The sequence below is a fragment of the Chrysochloris asiatica genome, unplaced genomic scaffold, assembly GCF_000296735.1.
Source record: "Chrysochloris asiatica unplaced genomic scaffold, ChrAsi1.0 scaffold00056, whole genome shotgun sequence".
NCBI classification, from domain to species: Eukaryota; Metazoa; Chordata; class Mammalia; order Afrosoricida; family Chrysochloridae; genus Chrysochloris; species Chrysochloris asiatica.
Window position 1 is genome coordinate 4,484,328 of NW_006408574.1, and position 13,600 is coordinate 4,497,927.

The 13,600-nt window shown below is 47.9% G+C and overlaps 1 protein-coding gene across 1 annotated transcript in view; it reads left to right on the forward strand.

Annotated features, from left to right (window-relative positions):
- The first annotated feature begins 1,366 nt into the window (after positions 1–1,366).
- The window catches only part of TMEM8C (transmembrane protein 8C), a 25,789-nt gene continuing 13,555 nt past the window's right edge, over positions 1,367–13,600 (forward strand). Inside the window, exons 1-3 of the mRNA XM_006863716.1 lie at positions 1,367–1,501; positions 10,136–10,250; positions 11,171–11,319. Coding sequence (XP_006863778.1) covers positions 1,367–1,501; positions 10,136–10,250; positions 11,171–11,319 — 399 coding nt within the window. The remainder of the gene's footprint in view (positions 1,502–10,135; positions 10,251–11,170; positions 11,320–13,600) is intronic.

Consider the following 13,600-nt stretch of genomic DNA (forward strand, 5'->3'; position numbering starts at 1 on the left):
TTCAGTTCCAACTCACAGTGAAAACCTGCCCAGTCCTGCGCCATCCTCACAGCAGTTGCGATGTTTGAACCCATTGCCACAGCCACTGTGTCAGTCCATCTCATTGAGGGTCTTCTTCTTTCTTGCTGACCCTCTACTTTACCAACCATGATGTCCTTCTCCAGGGACTGGTCCCTCCTGACAACGTGTCCAAAGAACATGAGACAAAGTCTCAGCATCCTCAGTTTCAAGGAACAAACAGGATAGACAGGTAGGTAGGTACAGAGCTGCAGAGGATAGAGATAGGTAGGTAGGTAGAGAGCTGCAGAGGATAGAGACAGGTAGGTAGGTAGAGAGCTGCAGAGGATAGAGACAGGTAGGTAGGTGGGTAGGTACATCCACTCATTCAGGTAGAGATAGCTTTGGTAGTTCAACCACCCTCCCATCATCCCTTGACCAGAGGATAATGGGGCCCTTTGCCACACAGTTTCCCCAAGAGTTCTTGTAATAGAAGGCAGTTTCCCAGAAGACAGTCAAGCTGCTGATAGAAGAAGAAAAGAAATGGGAAAGGAATAGACCTCAGTCTTATGCTATGAGCACTGACAGAAATTGTCTTGGAGTCCTGGGGTGGCACCATAGAATCAGCACTTGACCTCAAGGTCAGTTTGCACCACAAGGTTGGTGGTTCAAACTCACCAGGTCCTTCCTCAGAAAACCTGTCAGGGTAGCTATGAGTCAGAATCAACTCCACCGCACTTAACAACAACAACATTCACAGAAGATGTGAACCCATGTGACCATGTAGAAAAGAATGTTGGTTTTATTCATCTTCCCAACAGAAATCCCTGTGGTGGAAGAGCAGGGGGACAAGAACTGCATGTGGACTGGTGATGTGGATTTGTCCACAAGGTCCTTGTCATGATTCGAATCAGTTAAACCTTTGCGTTTCCCATTTCTTCCTCCCATGGACACATGATCCAAGCAGCACTGATCTTCCAGTTCTGGGCTCTTGAGGAGGGCCAGGATGGAAAATGGCTGGAAGTCTGGGATTGCACACATGAGACTCTTTGTCTTCGGAGAAATGAAATATGGCCTCCTTGACTTGGCTTCACCAGCCTCTAAAAAAAGATCAGAGACAAGTGCCTGATCACGTGACGCCGCATCAGCTGTTGGACTCTCTCCATGTGTCACTGGGCATGGGTACGCCTAATGTAACCTTGGTCCTCCCACTCTCTTGGGGCATTTAAATGCTCCTTGTGGTACTCACAGCTGCTGCAGAAGCTGCGTTGAGAGGGAGCAGGCTGTCTCCCCTCCGTTTCTCTTCCCTGGGCCCCTGGAAGCCAACACCCCTGCCCTCCCCGCAGACCAGTGCCTGGCTCCCCTCTCCATGGGGACATTCGTGACTAAACTGCTCCTTCCCACCCTCAGCAGCCTGGCCTTCCTGCCCACTATCAGCATTGCTGTCAAGAGACAGTTCCACATGGAAGCCATGGTCTATCTCTTCACCATGTTCTTCGTGGCGGTAAGTCATGGGACACTCTCTTGTAGGTAGAAGGCGGGTCCTCCCGCCATGTTCCTTATATTGAGTGATGAAGAAAAGTAATCAGGAGGCAAAAGAGTGGCTCTAGATCCCAGATGTGGTCCTGACAGAGGTTGGGGTGTGGTCCTCCTCTCTGGACCTCAGTTTCCTCACCTGTATATTAGATAGCTCTAAGAGCCAGCAGATCATTCTATGATCACGTGTGATCGAGACCAAGCCCAAAGTGTGACTGTGTCAGCTGGTGAGGACAAACCCTTCCAGGATGACCCCATTCCTCAGCCACTCTGAGACCACCCGAAGCGGCCCAGGGGACGGCTCTCCTGCCCCACCCTCTCCCAGGAACACTCACAGGGAGGCCGCGTCTGAAAGAACAGGGTGTGCCAGGCCCAGGAGGGTCAGCAGGGCTCAGGGCCATGGGGGTTGGATGAGTCTGATTCCCCAATGCTGGAGCTGCCCCAAGGTCAGCGGCCACTCACACCCGCTTGTCTCTCCCTCTGGGGCCTCACATGTCCAGTTGACTGGAGCACCTAGAACCCTATCTAGCTTTGTTGGGGCTTCGTCTGTCTCTCTGGGGCCCCATCTCCTGCCTCTCCCTGCCCTGTGGGGGCTCTCCCCAGGTCTCTACCTCATTGGTGGTCTGTGTCTGCTTTGCTCTCTGCCTCTGTCATGGTTTTCCCTTTCCCTCTGTTGGTCTGGTTCCATGGTACTTTCTGGAATGACTGTTGTTGTAATGTGCTGTCGAGTTGGTTCCAACTCAAAGTGACCCTGCTTAGCGTTTCCGAGCAGTGGTTGGTGAGTTTGAACCACCAACCTTGCTATTCAAACCCACCTTTCGGTCCAGCGCTTATCCTACAGCACCACACCAGGATTTCTGGAATTCCTTCTTTCTCAGTCTTCCTATCTACCTACCTACCACTCTGCCTGCCATCGACTTGCATCTCATTACCCACCTCTCTGAGTGCCCCACTTCCTTTACAACATCCTCACTCATCTTTCCTCTCCCACCGCAATGCCCTTCCCCAAAGTGACCTCTGTGTGTTCAGGCGTGTGAAGGCCTGTCTGTAAGACACACACGTGTGTGTGAGCACACGTGTGTGTTTGCAGACATGGGTACACAGCTGCTGCTGTCCTGTGACAGAAGACATGTGTACATATGGGGGTGCAGCCCCAGCTCTGTGTGCAGGTTTCGGTAGACAGCAGTGATTCTCTAGGGGAGTCGGTGTCATGTCCCAAGCTGGGGCAGGGTAGGCACAGTACGTGCTGGCTGGACAGTATCCTATGTGTCTTCCCAGCATCCCCAGGAACAGGCATGAAGACCCACATTGGGCAGGTGGAGAAGCTGAGGCTTGGAGCTTTGCTAAGTCACGATGAGGGCCAGCATGCTCTGAGAGCCATTCCAAGGCCTGGCCTTGGGTGGAGTTAGGGTTAGGACTTCTGTTCACAGGTGAGAAACCGAGGCAACTCTTTGGGTGCACAAGCCTCAGAGATGGGAGGGGTTTGCCCCCCAGGCGCATGTGACACTCAGCCAGGAGCCACAGGCATCAGCAGGCTGCCCACAGCTGCCTCTGTGCCCCACCCCAGCCTGGTGCAAGTGGCAGGGCCAGCTGCCTCCTGTGACAAATGTTCCCCACCCCCTTTTCCAAAGCCCCCGTTGCACCCTTCCAGGCTCTGCCTTCCAACCAGGACCAATGGGACACCTGCTGCCTAAGTGCTCTGTCCTGGGGCTGGGTGATCTCTTCCCACTGACAGAGAATGCTCAGAGTGAACCGTTACTGAGCGCGGGCAAACCTGGGGGTCCTAGAGGCTGTGCTGCCAGTCAAAGGCCCCCATCTCACCCCACTCCCCCAGGCCATCCCCACTAACCCATCCCACCACCCCACCAAACCCACTCCACTGCCCCCGCCCATCCCCCAACCAAACCCCTCCCCCACCCCATTCCCCCCAGCTCACTCCCTAAGACCATTCCCCCCACCAGCATGGAAAGATAGTGGGGGTCCTGGAGAGTCAGAGGCCCTGCTTTGCCCATCCCTCTGAATCCCACCTCCCACCTGTCCAACAAGGCTGAACATGCACATAGTGGGAGGGGCCACATATACCATGGGGTGCAAGCTGTGATCCCAGGTTACACGGGAGCACAGCTAGGACCAAACACACAAGTTCTTGCTCTCGATGGGCAGACATTTCCCGGAATTACCCAGATTCAAGGTGCAAGACAGCACACAAAGGAAGAGTCGGAACAGGTTCGGTACCATCAGTGGGACCTACCTCTGCCGCCAGAGCCACAGGGAGCAGGAGATTGGTGCACCTTGATCAGGTCCCCCCTGAAGCTTCTCTTTCCCAACTAAGCAGTCATTTCCACTTTCTGGTTCCTCTCCTCTTGGCCAGTGTCACTTCAGCGTGTCGCACGCTGAGTTGAACACAGATCTCAAGGTAGATTCAACCAGAGCCTACCTCATTCTGGTGGTCATTGGTGTTAAGTGCTGTTGAGTCAGTTTCCAAGGAGCAGCTGGTGAGTTTGAACCACTGACCTCGTAGTTCGAACCAACCTGTGGTCCAGTGCTTTATCCCACAGCGCCACCCCAGGACTCCAGGTCATTGTCGTTAGGTGCCGTCAAGTTAGTTCTGACTCATAATGACCCCATGAACAACAGAGCAAAAAAATCCTGCCCAGTCCGGCGTCATCCTCACAATCGTTAACTACATTTGAGCACATTGTGGCAGCTACTGTGTCAGTGCGTCCCAGAGAAAGCCTTTCTCTTTTTCAATGGCTCTCTACTTTATCAAACATGATGTCCTTCTCCAGAGACTGGTCCCTCCTGACAACATTCCAGAGTACGAGAGGCAAAGTCTCATCATTCTAGATTCCAAGGAGCATTCTGGCTGCCCTTCTTCCAAGACAGATTTGTCCATTCTTCTGGAAGTCCAAGACACTTTTAATATTCTTTGCCAAAACCATCATTCAAATGCATTGAATCTTCAGTCTTCCTTATTCATTGTTCAGCATGCAGATAAGATTATTGAAAATACCGTGGCTTGAGTCAGGAACACCTTAGTCCTCAAAGTGACTGACTTTTTGGCTGCTGAACCTTTTTAAAAGGTCTTGTGCAGCAGATGAGTCCAAGGCAATACATTTTTTAATTTCTTGACCACTGCTACAATAGGTGTTTGTTGTGGATCCAAGCCAAATGAAGTTTGGCAACTTCTATCTTTTCTCCATTATTATGATATTATTTACTGGTCCAGTTGCGATTATTTTTGTGTTCTTTACATTGAGGTGCAATCCATACTGAAGATTATAGTCTTTGGTCTTCATCAGTAAGTACTTCAAGGACTCTTCACTTCAGCAAGCAAGTTGGTGTCACCTGCATATCGCAGGTTGTTAATGAGTCTTCCTCCAGTCCTGTGCCACGTGCTTCTTCATATGACCCAGTTTCTCAGATTATTTGATACAGACTGATTAAGTATGGTGAAAAGATACAACCCTAGCGCACACCTCACCTGATTTTAAATCGTTCAGTGTCCCCTTGCTCTGCTTTAACGACTGCCTCTTGGTCCGTGCACAGGTTCCTCATGAGCACAATCAAGTGTTCTCTGTAAAGACGACAGTCTAGGAAACCCTGTGGGGCAGTTCTACTCTGTCCTACAGGGTCACTATGGTTGGAACCGACTGGACAGCATCCAATCGACTGGACAGCAACAATGGTGCAGGCAGTGACGCACTGGGTGCTAACTGAAAGACTGGCAGTTTGAGTCCAGCCTTAGAAGAAATGCCTGTTAAAACCCTGCAGAAAGAAATCAGTCATTGGGAAGCCCACTGATGGAAGCTCTGCCCTGACACGCTTGGGACCACCATGAGTCGGGGTCAACTGGTGAAGACCACCTTAGCTTTAGGTCTTTCATGGTAGGCCCAGACCTTCTCTTAGATGCCTAAAGATCCCTCTGGCTAGACCCTGTAGTTGACCCAGGTATCTGCACCCCTCAGTCCGGGTAGCTCTTGCGCACACACACACCCTTCTGAACCGGACTCCACAAGAGTCTGCTGTGCTGGCTCCCACATTTGTTTATGCCAGCCCGACTTGTCCAAATAATTACGTCATGTAATTAAATATTACTTAAAATGATGAAATGTGAATGCAGAAAGAGAAGCGGGTTTCTTCTGGAGAAGAGAAGTTCACTACTTTGGAAATACTCCATGCAGGCATGGTGCTTTTAAAATTGCTGTTAAGTCAAGTGTCGGGGAGACTGTGAAAGGATAGGGGGCAGGGATGAACAAACCTAGGGCCCTCTGCCCAGCACCCATGGGACAAAACACCAAAGCAGAAGGCCAGTTCCTACTCATGGCATCCTCGGGTGTGCAGACTAGAACTGTCCCATGGAATTTTCCAGGCTGTTCCCTTTTGGAAGCAGATCCCCAGGCAGGTTTGAACTGCCAACTTTTCCGTGCTTTACCCACCCAGAAAGCTTTGTCGGGGGAGAGGGGCTTTCAGGTCTCCTGAACTCTAAAGAGACATCATCCGCAGACCTGCAGTTTCAAAGTAGTGCATTCTCAAGGCAGCAAGCTGGTTAAAAAGACACATTTCATGGTCCCACCCAGGAGCCACAGAGAAGAGACCCTGTTCTTAACAAGCCCCCCAGAACTGATTTTATTTGTTGTTGTTGAGACTATAAATCACAGTTTCCATGTACACAGTTCAGTGATGTTGATGAGAGTCTTCAAGTTACACAACCCTTCTCAGCCCTCTTCTCTGAGCTGTTCCTCTGTGCGGATGTTAATTTACTGCCTCCTGGTTATGACTTGGGACTGCTAACCTCAGGGTCAGCAGTTGGAAACCACCAGCCATTCTATGGAAGAAAGATGAGGCTTTCTGCTGCCGTAAAGATTCATAGCCTCAGAAACTCTATACGGGGTCGCTGAGTCAGAACCAACTCCATGGCACATAACCACCACCACCAAGATTTCCATCGAAGCGTCTATGTTACTATTGTCAATTTGATCCTCTATAGATAGTTCTAGGACTCCTGGTTTGGCACTGCAAACCACAAGGTCAGCAGTTCAAACCCACCAGCTCCTCCTTAGAAGCCCTATGTAGGGTCACTGTGAGTCAGAATCAATTCAACGGCACTTCACAACAACAACAACATAGTTCTTACAAGAGCACATGTTCGACGTAGACGTTCTTAACTAGTGAAACTCAACTGTTGTTTGGCTTTAAGACAACCTCAGGGGATGTTTTGGTTTAAGGGTTAAAGATTATCTCAAGACAAGAATTTCCAGAGGCCATCCAACCTTCATGGCTCCAGAAACTCTAGCATCCATGAGAATTTGAGTTCTATTCTGCATTTCCCCCTATTTTATCAGGATTCATCTATGGAATCTATGGTCAAAATATTCAGTAATGGTAGCCAGGCACCATTCAGCTCCCCAAGTGTCACCTCAAAGGACATAGGTGTTCAGGTAGGAAGCTGGTCTCCTTTGCATCTTCTTCTCTGATTCTTGACTCTCCTTCTTCCTCTGTTGCTCTGGCGAATGTTGATGGTGGTGGTAAGTGCTGCCCACTCATAGCGACCCTGTATAGGGTTCCTGAGGCTTTAAATGTTTGCAGGAGTAGAAAGCCTCATCTTTCTTCTGTGCAACAGCTGGCAGGCTTGAACCATGGACTTTGTGGTTTACAGTTGAATGCTTATTGTCTGGGTGGAGCCATGAAATGTGTCTTTTTAACCAGCTTGTGGCTTTGTTTTGGCTGATGATATAGAACTTTTCCACCATCACTTTCCACAGATAGAGTCAATTCAATTTCTGTGTATTCCTCTGGTGAGGTCCATGTGTATAGCTGTCTTTTATGTTGTTATTGGTAATGAAGAAGTCATTGGTCTTGGAAAATTGTATCATGTGATCTCCCACAATGTGTCTGTCACCAAGGCCATATTTTCCAACTACTGATCCTTCATATTTTGTTTCCAACCTTTACATTGCAATCACCAGTAATGATCAATACATCTTGATTGCATGTTGGATCAATTTCAGACTGAAGAAATTAGTAGAATTTTTCAATTTCATCATCACTGTCTTTAGAAGTTGCGGTGTAATTTGAATAATAGTATTATTACCTGGTCTTCCTTGTAGACGTATGGATGATGAAAAACTCTTTTTGATGATGAATTCAACACCATCCCTCTTCAAGTTGATGTTCCAGGCACAATACACAAATTCAAAATGGCCAATACTTGTTCATTTCAGCTCATTAATCCTACATATCAGTATTTTTGCATTCCATTTCTTTTTTGACAGCTTCCAACGTTTATAGATTCTTACTTGATACATTTCCTGTTCCAATTATTAATGAATGTTTGCAATTGTTTCTTCTCATCACTAAATGAAGGTCCTGAAAACTTTACTCCAATCACGTCATCACGGTCAGTTCTACTTTGAGGAGACAGCTCTTCCCTACTCATATTTTCGGTGCCTTCCAACCTGAGGGGCTCATCTTCTGGCACTATATCTGACAGTAGTCTGGTGCGCTTCATAGTGTTCTAATCTGGTACTACATCTGACAATGCTTTGATGTTATTCATATGGTTTTCCGTGGCTAAGCATTTAGAAGCGGTCCACCTCTCTGTCTTCCTAGTCTATTTTAATCTGGAAGCTCCATTGAGACCTGTCCACCATGCGTGACCCTCCAGGTATTTAAGACCGTCACTCACCTTTGTCCTACTGTAATGGCCTTTGTGTTGCTACAGTAGCTCCAATTTGTCCATCACTGCAAACGGAAAGTCAACTCTATGAATAATAAGATTTTCTTTTAATTGAGATGAAATTCACATGATACACAATGAACCATTTTAAACAATCTGTGCATTCACAATGCTGGGCGAGCACCATTCCTGTCTACTTGTAGACATTCCCTTCACCCCAGAACACACCACAGCATTATGCAGGCTCTCCCCACCCCAGCTGCTGGCAGCCAGCACTGCATTTTCGTCTCTGTGGATTTCGTCTGAATACTTCATGTTAGGAATCTGGCAGCACCTGCCCTTTCTGGTTTCCCTCACCTAGCGTATGCTTTCAAATGCCATCTGCCAGCATGTGACAGAGCTTTGGTCCTTTTTATGGTAATACTTATCCATTGTATAAATCCTACTGCCGTCCAATCAACCTGATTCACAACAACCCTATAGTACAGAACAGAACTGTTCTATAAATCTAGAGACGAGTGCTGCTGGTCTTGGTGTGGCACTGTAGGTTAAGCACTGAATCTAAAGGTTGGTTTGAACTGCAAGGCCAGTGGTTCAAATCCACCAGCAGCTCCTGGGAAACCCTATAGAGGGTCACTATGAGTTGGAACCGACTCGACAGGGCTTAATCTTTACAAGCGCAAACAACTTCATCTTTCTCACTAAGAACAGCCAGCAGGTTCAAACTCCTGACCTTGTGGTTACTAGTTCAATACAGAACCCATAATGGCACCAGGACTCCTATTGAGTAAATATTGTTTTATTGCTATTGTTAAGTGCCATCAAGTCGGTTCCGAGGAACAGCTGGTGGCTTATATAGATAGAACGCAATTTGTTGATGCCCATCCAGATGGTGGATTCTGGGATTTCCCTAGGTGATTCTGGGGGTCCTGACTGGTGGAAACCACTCCCCAGTGGGGGCAACTGGTGGGCACAAGGCTCTAGAGAGCTCTAAACCGGAGACTGATGCCACGGCAAGTGTGATCTATAGAGCCACAGCCTCATATCCATAGACTAGCGGATGAGAGCACATTGACAGGTAAACCTGAGAGGTCTTGGGTATAGTTCCCCACCACCACCCCATTGCAATGTTGCAATCAAGCAAGTTACATGTTTTCCCAGTGCATATCAACATTAGGGTAACACTAGACCGTTGTCCACAAAGAACACAATAAAAGGTGTTGCCACTGAGTGGTTCAGCCTCGTAAGGCCTCTGTCTAGGGTTTCTAAGGCTGTAAATCTTTACAGCAGAAAGTCTCATTTTTCTCCCACGGAGAGTCTGGTGGGTTTGAACTGACAACCTTCATCCAGTGTTTATCCTGCCACACTACCAGAGCGCCTTTGAAATGTACACTGTTGTTGTTGGTGGTGTTGTTTAGTGCTGTCGAGTCAGTTCCGACTCACAGCGACCCTGTATAGGGTTTCTGAGTGTTCTGAGAAGGGACTGAGGGATTTGAACTGGGTTTACCCTATAGCACTACATCAGGACTCAAAGAATACACTAACATGATGAAAAAGTTTTAAATATTGTGAAAATGACCAAAACGTGTTCCAGAGATACAAGGTGAGCACATAGCGTTGGGAAAATGGCGCTAGGGTGTTGCTACAACTTACGGTTGGAAACTACGCCGCAGTACCTGCACCGCGCAATAAAGCAAGGTGTGTCTGTGCAAGCTTCAAGGATACCTGAGAGTCCAGCTGACATCACATGACGTTCCCCAGACCCTGAGCCACCACACGGTGGTTTCATTGAATCCTCACCAGGCCCCTGAGGGGAGGGCTCATCCAGACCCCAGCGTTCAGGGCCCATGACGCGCCCATGTCTCTCGGTTAGCATGTGCTCCCTGGTCCTCTCTGGTGACACCACCGTGGGTTTGCTGACAGCTCCATCACGCCTGCAGTAGCCCTGGCCTGTCCATGCTCTGCTTCCTGAAACTCGATGTCCTGGAGTACTTCAGCATCTACGGCACGGCACTGAGCATGTGGGTGTCCCTGATGGGTGAGTGTGCCCGCTTGTGGGTGTCTGTCATGGGTGGAGGGTCACACACACATGTGGGTGTCCCTGATGGGTGAGTGTGCCCCCTTGTGTGTGCCTCTCATGGTGGAGGGAGGGTCTCACACACACATGTGGGTGTCTCTCATGAGTGATAAGCCCCCCACACATGTGGGTGTCTCATGGTGGTGGGCCCCCACACACGTGGGTATCTAATGGGTGGTAAGTCCACCACACACATAGGTGTCTCTCATGAGTTGTGGGCCCATACACATGTGAGTATGGTAGGCCTCACACACACGTGGGTGTCTCTTTCATGGGTGATGGACCCACCCAAACATGTGGGTGTCTATCATTGGTGATGAACCTGCACACCCATGGGGGTGTTCTCATGGGTGCTGGGCCCCACATGCACATGGGTGTCTCTCATGAGTGAATGTGCCTCACTGCAATCACCCACCAGGACTGCTCCCCAGTTGTGTGTCCACACCAGAAGCAGGCCAGCTCACTGACCTCCACCACTGACATCTCCTCCCCTCTCCGGGGTTTCAGAGGTGAGCTCAAAGTAGGAAAAAGACTTGCCTCATCTCTCTTCCCCTCTGCAAATCCACATTTCATAGATGTCTGTCCTGACGCATTCAGACTGAAAAGGCAGACAACAAAGTGGGGGTCCCCCCTTCTTTGGGGACCCTCTATCACAGATCAGGACCAGCTTCTGTAATTTGCTGAGACTTTAACCAACAAGTACACACACATCAGTTTCTGTTTGGGCATATTGTTCTGCAACTTTTTCCCATTGGGATTGTGACCTCTCAGAGCAGCCTGACCTTGGGGTTTCACTGTCTGCGGGGCTTCAGTGAGCCACCGGGGAGCAGCAACCAGGAAAGCTGTTGATCTCTCCCGGGTTCTCTCCTTGGCCCCTTCAGCTCTGGCTGACTTTGACGAGCCCAAGAGGTCAACATTTGTGATGTTTGGTGTCTTGACCATCGCGGTGCGAATCTACCATGACCGCGCGGGCTACGGCGTGTACTCGGGCCCCATTGGCACAGCTGTCCTTATCATCGCTGCAAAGTGGGTGAGTACAGTCCATGCCTGGACACAGAGGGACCAGGGAAGCCCATGGCCCCTTCCTTGGTCTGACTCCTGCCTGGAGTCTCCATGGACAGACCAGCTGGACATGTGTCTTCAGGTAAAACACAGACAATGACACTCAAGTTTTCCAGCCAAGCAGACCTGCCTACATTCTATCTCCTCACAAGATGTGGCCCTCACCCCATCACTGATCCTTAACCTCAGTTTCACTATCTGCAAAATGGATTTTACAATAACACCGTGGTCCCAACTTCCTGGAGATGATTCAGAAATGAACTAAGAAAATGTATGCAAAGTACCTAGCTTAATGTATTCAACAGCTTGCTGCTCATTGGTCTGTTTCTGAGCCACTGTACATATAACAGAACAAAACATCACCTGACCCTGCGCCACCCACACTATCATTGCTGTTTGAGACCCTACGTGTGGCAGTTGTGACCATCCATCGGAAGGAGAGAGTCCCTCATGTCCGGTGATCCTCTATTTTACCAAACATGTGTCCTTTTCTAACAATTGTTTTTTCATGATAATGTGTCCAAAGTAACTAAGTGGAAGTCTTGATATCCTCTCCGCTAAGTTCACTCCTGGTGAACTGCAAACCACAAGGTCGGCAGTTCAAACCCACCAGCTGCCCCTCAGGAACTCTAGCATAGGGTCGTTATGAGTCAGAACCGACTTGACGGCCGGCATTTAACAACAGCAACAAGGAACATTATGGTTGTATTTCTTCTAAGACCGATTTGTTCCTTCTTTTCGCAGTCCATTCAAGACTCTTTGCCAACATCGTTGTTCAAACCTATCAATTGTTCCTCTGTCTTCCTTTGTCATTGCCCTACTTTTTCATGCCAATGAGACAATTAAAAATACCATGGTCTAGGTCAGGCACACCTTAGAGATCAATGTGATGCCTTTGCTTTTTAAGAATTCAAAGACATCTTTTGCCGTAGATTTACCCCGTGTAATTAATGCATCATCTGATTTCTTGACTGTTGCTTTCATGGACTTGGTTTGTTGATCCAAGTCATCATCAATGACTTCTATTTTTTTCTCCATTTATCATTATTTTGTTTATTGATCCAGTTGTACAGACTTTTGTTTTATGTATGTTGAGGTGTGACCCATACTGAAGGCTGTGGGCTTTGACCTTCACTTTCAACAAGTAAGTTTCTGTCACCGGCATAGCACAGGTTGTTATGATAGTCTGTTCTTCGTCAGATACTTCAGCTTCCTGAATTATATTTTCAGTGTTCTGTTGTTGTTGTTGTTGTTGTTAAGTGCTGTTGAGTTGATTCTGACTCACAGTGATTCTGTACAGGGTTTCCAAGGAGCAAATGGTGGATTTGAACTGCAGACCTTGTCAGTGCTTATCCTACAGCACCACTCCAAGAGTCCTGCTCAGTATACCCCTTCAACTTTGTCCTATTATCATACTTACTCAATATGTAAAAAACAAGGAAAATGAGGAAGTCTCCCAATGAGAAGGATTGGCACAGTGGCGGCAGCCATAGGCTCAAGTGTGGCAACAGTTGTGAGGTTGGCCCAAGACGGAGCAGTGTTTCACTCTGTTGTGCATAAAGGTCACTATGAGTCGGTACCGTCTTGGTGACACCTGACAACAACAACAACAACATTCAATATGTATACTGAACAATATTAAATGTACATGGACTGTCAAAAGAACTAACAGATCTGTGTTGGAAGAAGTACAGCCAGAGCATTCCTTAGAAGCCAGGATGGCGGTACGTCATCTCTCATACTTCAGACATTTTATCAGGCGGGACCAGTCCCTGTAGAAGGACATCGTGCTAGGTAAAGTGGAGGGTTTGAAAAAAAGAGGGAGACACAACTCTGATACATATCCTTTTAAGTTTTGTTTTTGTTTTTTTTTTTAATTTATTCTTATGTTGTTTTAAGTGATTTAAAAATCTCTTATATATTCTTATCATGTCATTTTGTTGTTGTTGTTGTGACCTGAGTGATAGTTTACATGAATAGTTTACACCATCATTTCATTGCAATGACTACAATCTCCTCCATGCATCGTCATTCAACAGTATTTGCTTCCATTCCCTCTGTTTTTTTTTGTTTTGTTTTGTTTTTTTTCAGGGGAAGGAGTACACAAAAACACTCAGGAATATATAATCATTTAAACAACCAAAGGGCGCATTCTGCAAGCCTGCCTCCTAGCTGCCAGCTCTCAGTCCCTCTCTTTCCATGAGTCTAGAGCCCTTAGCTGCTCCCTCTCTCCATGTCCTCATCTCTGC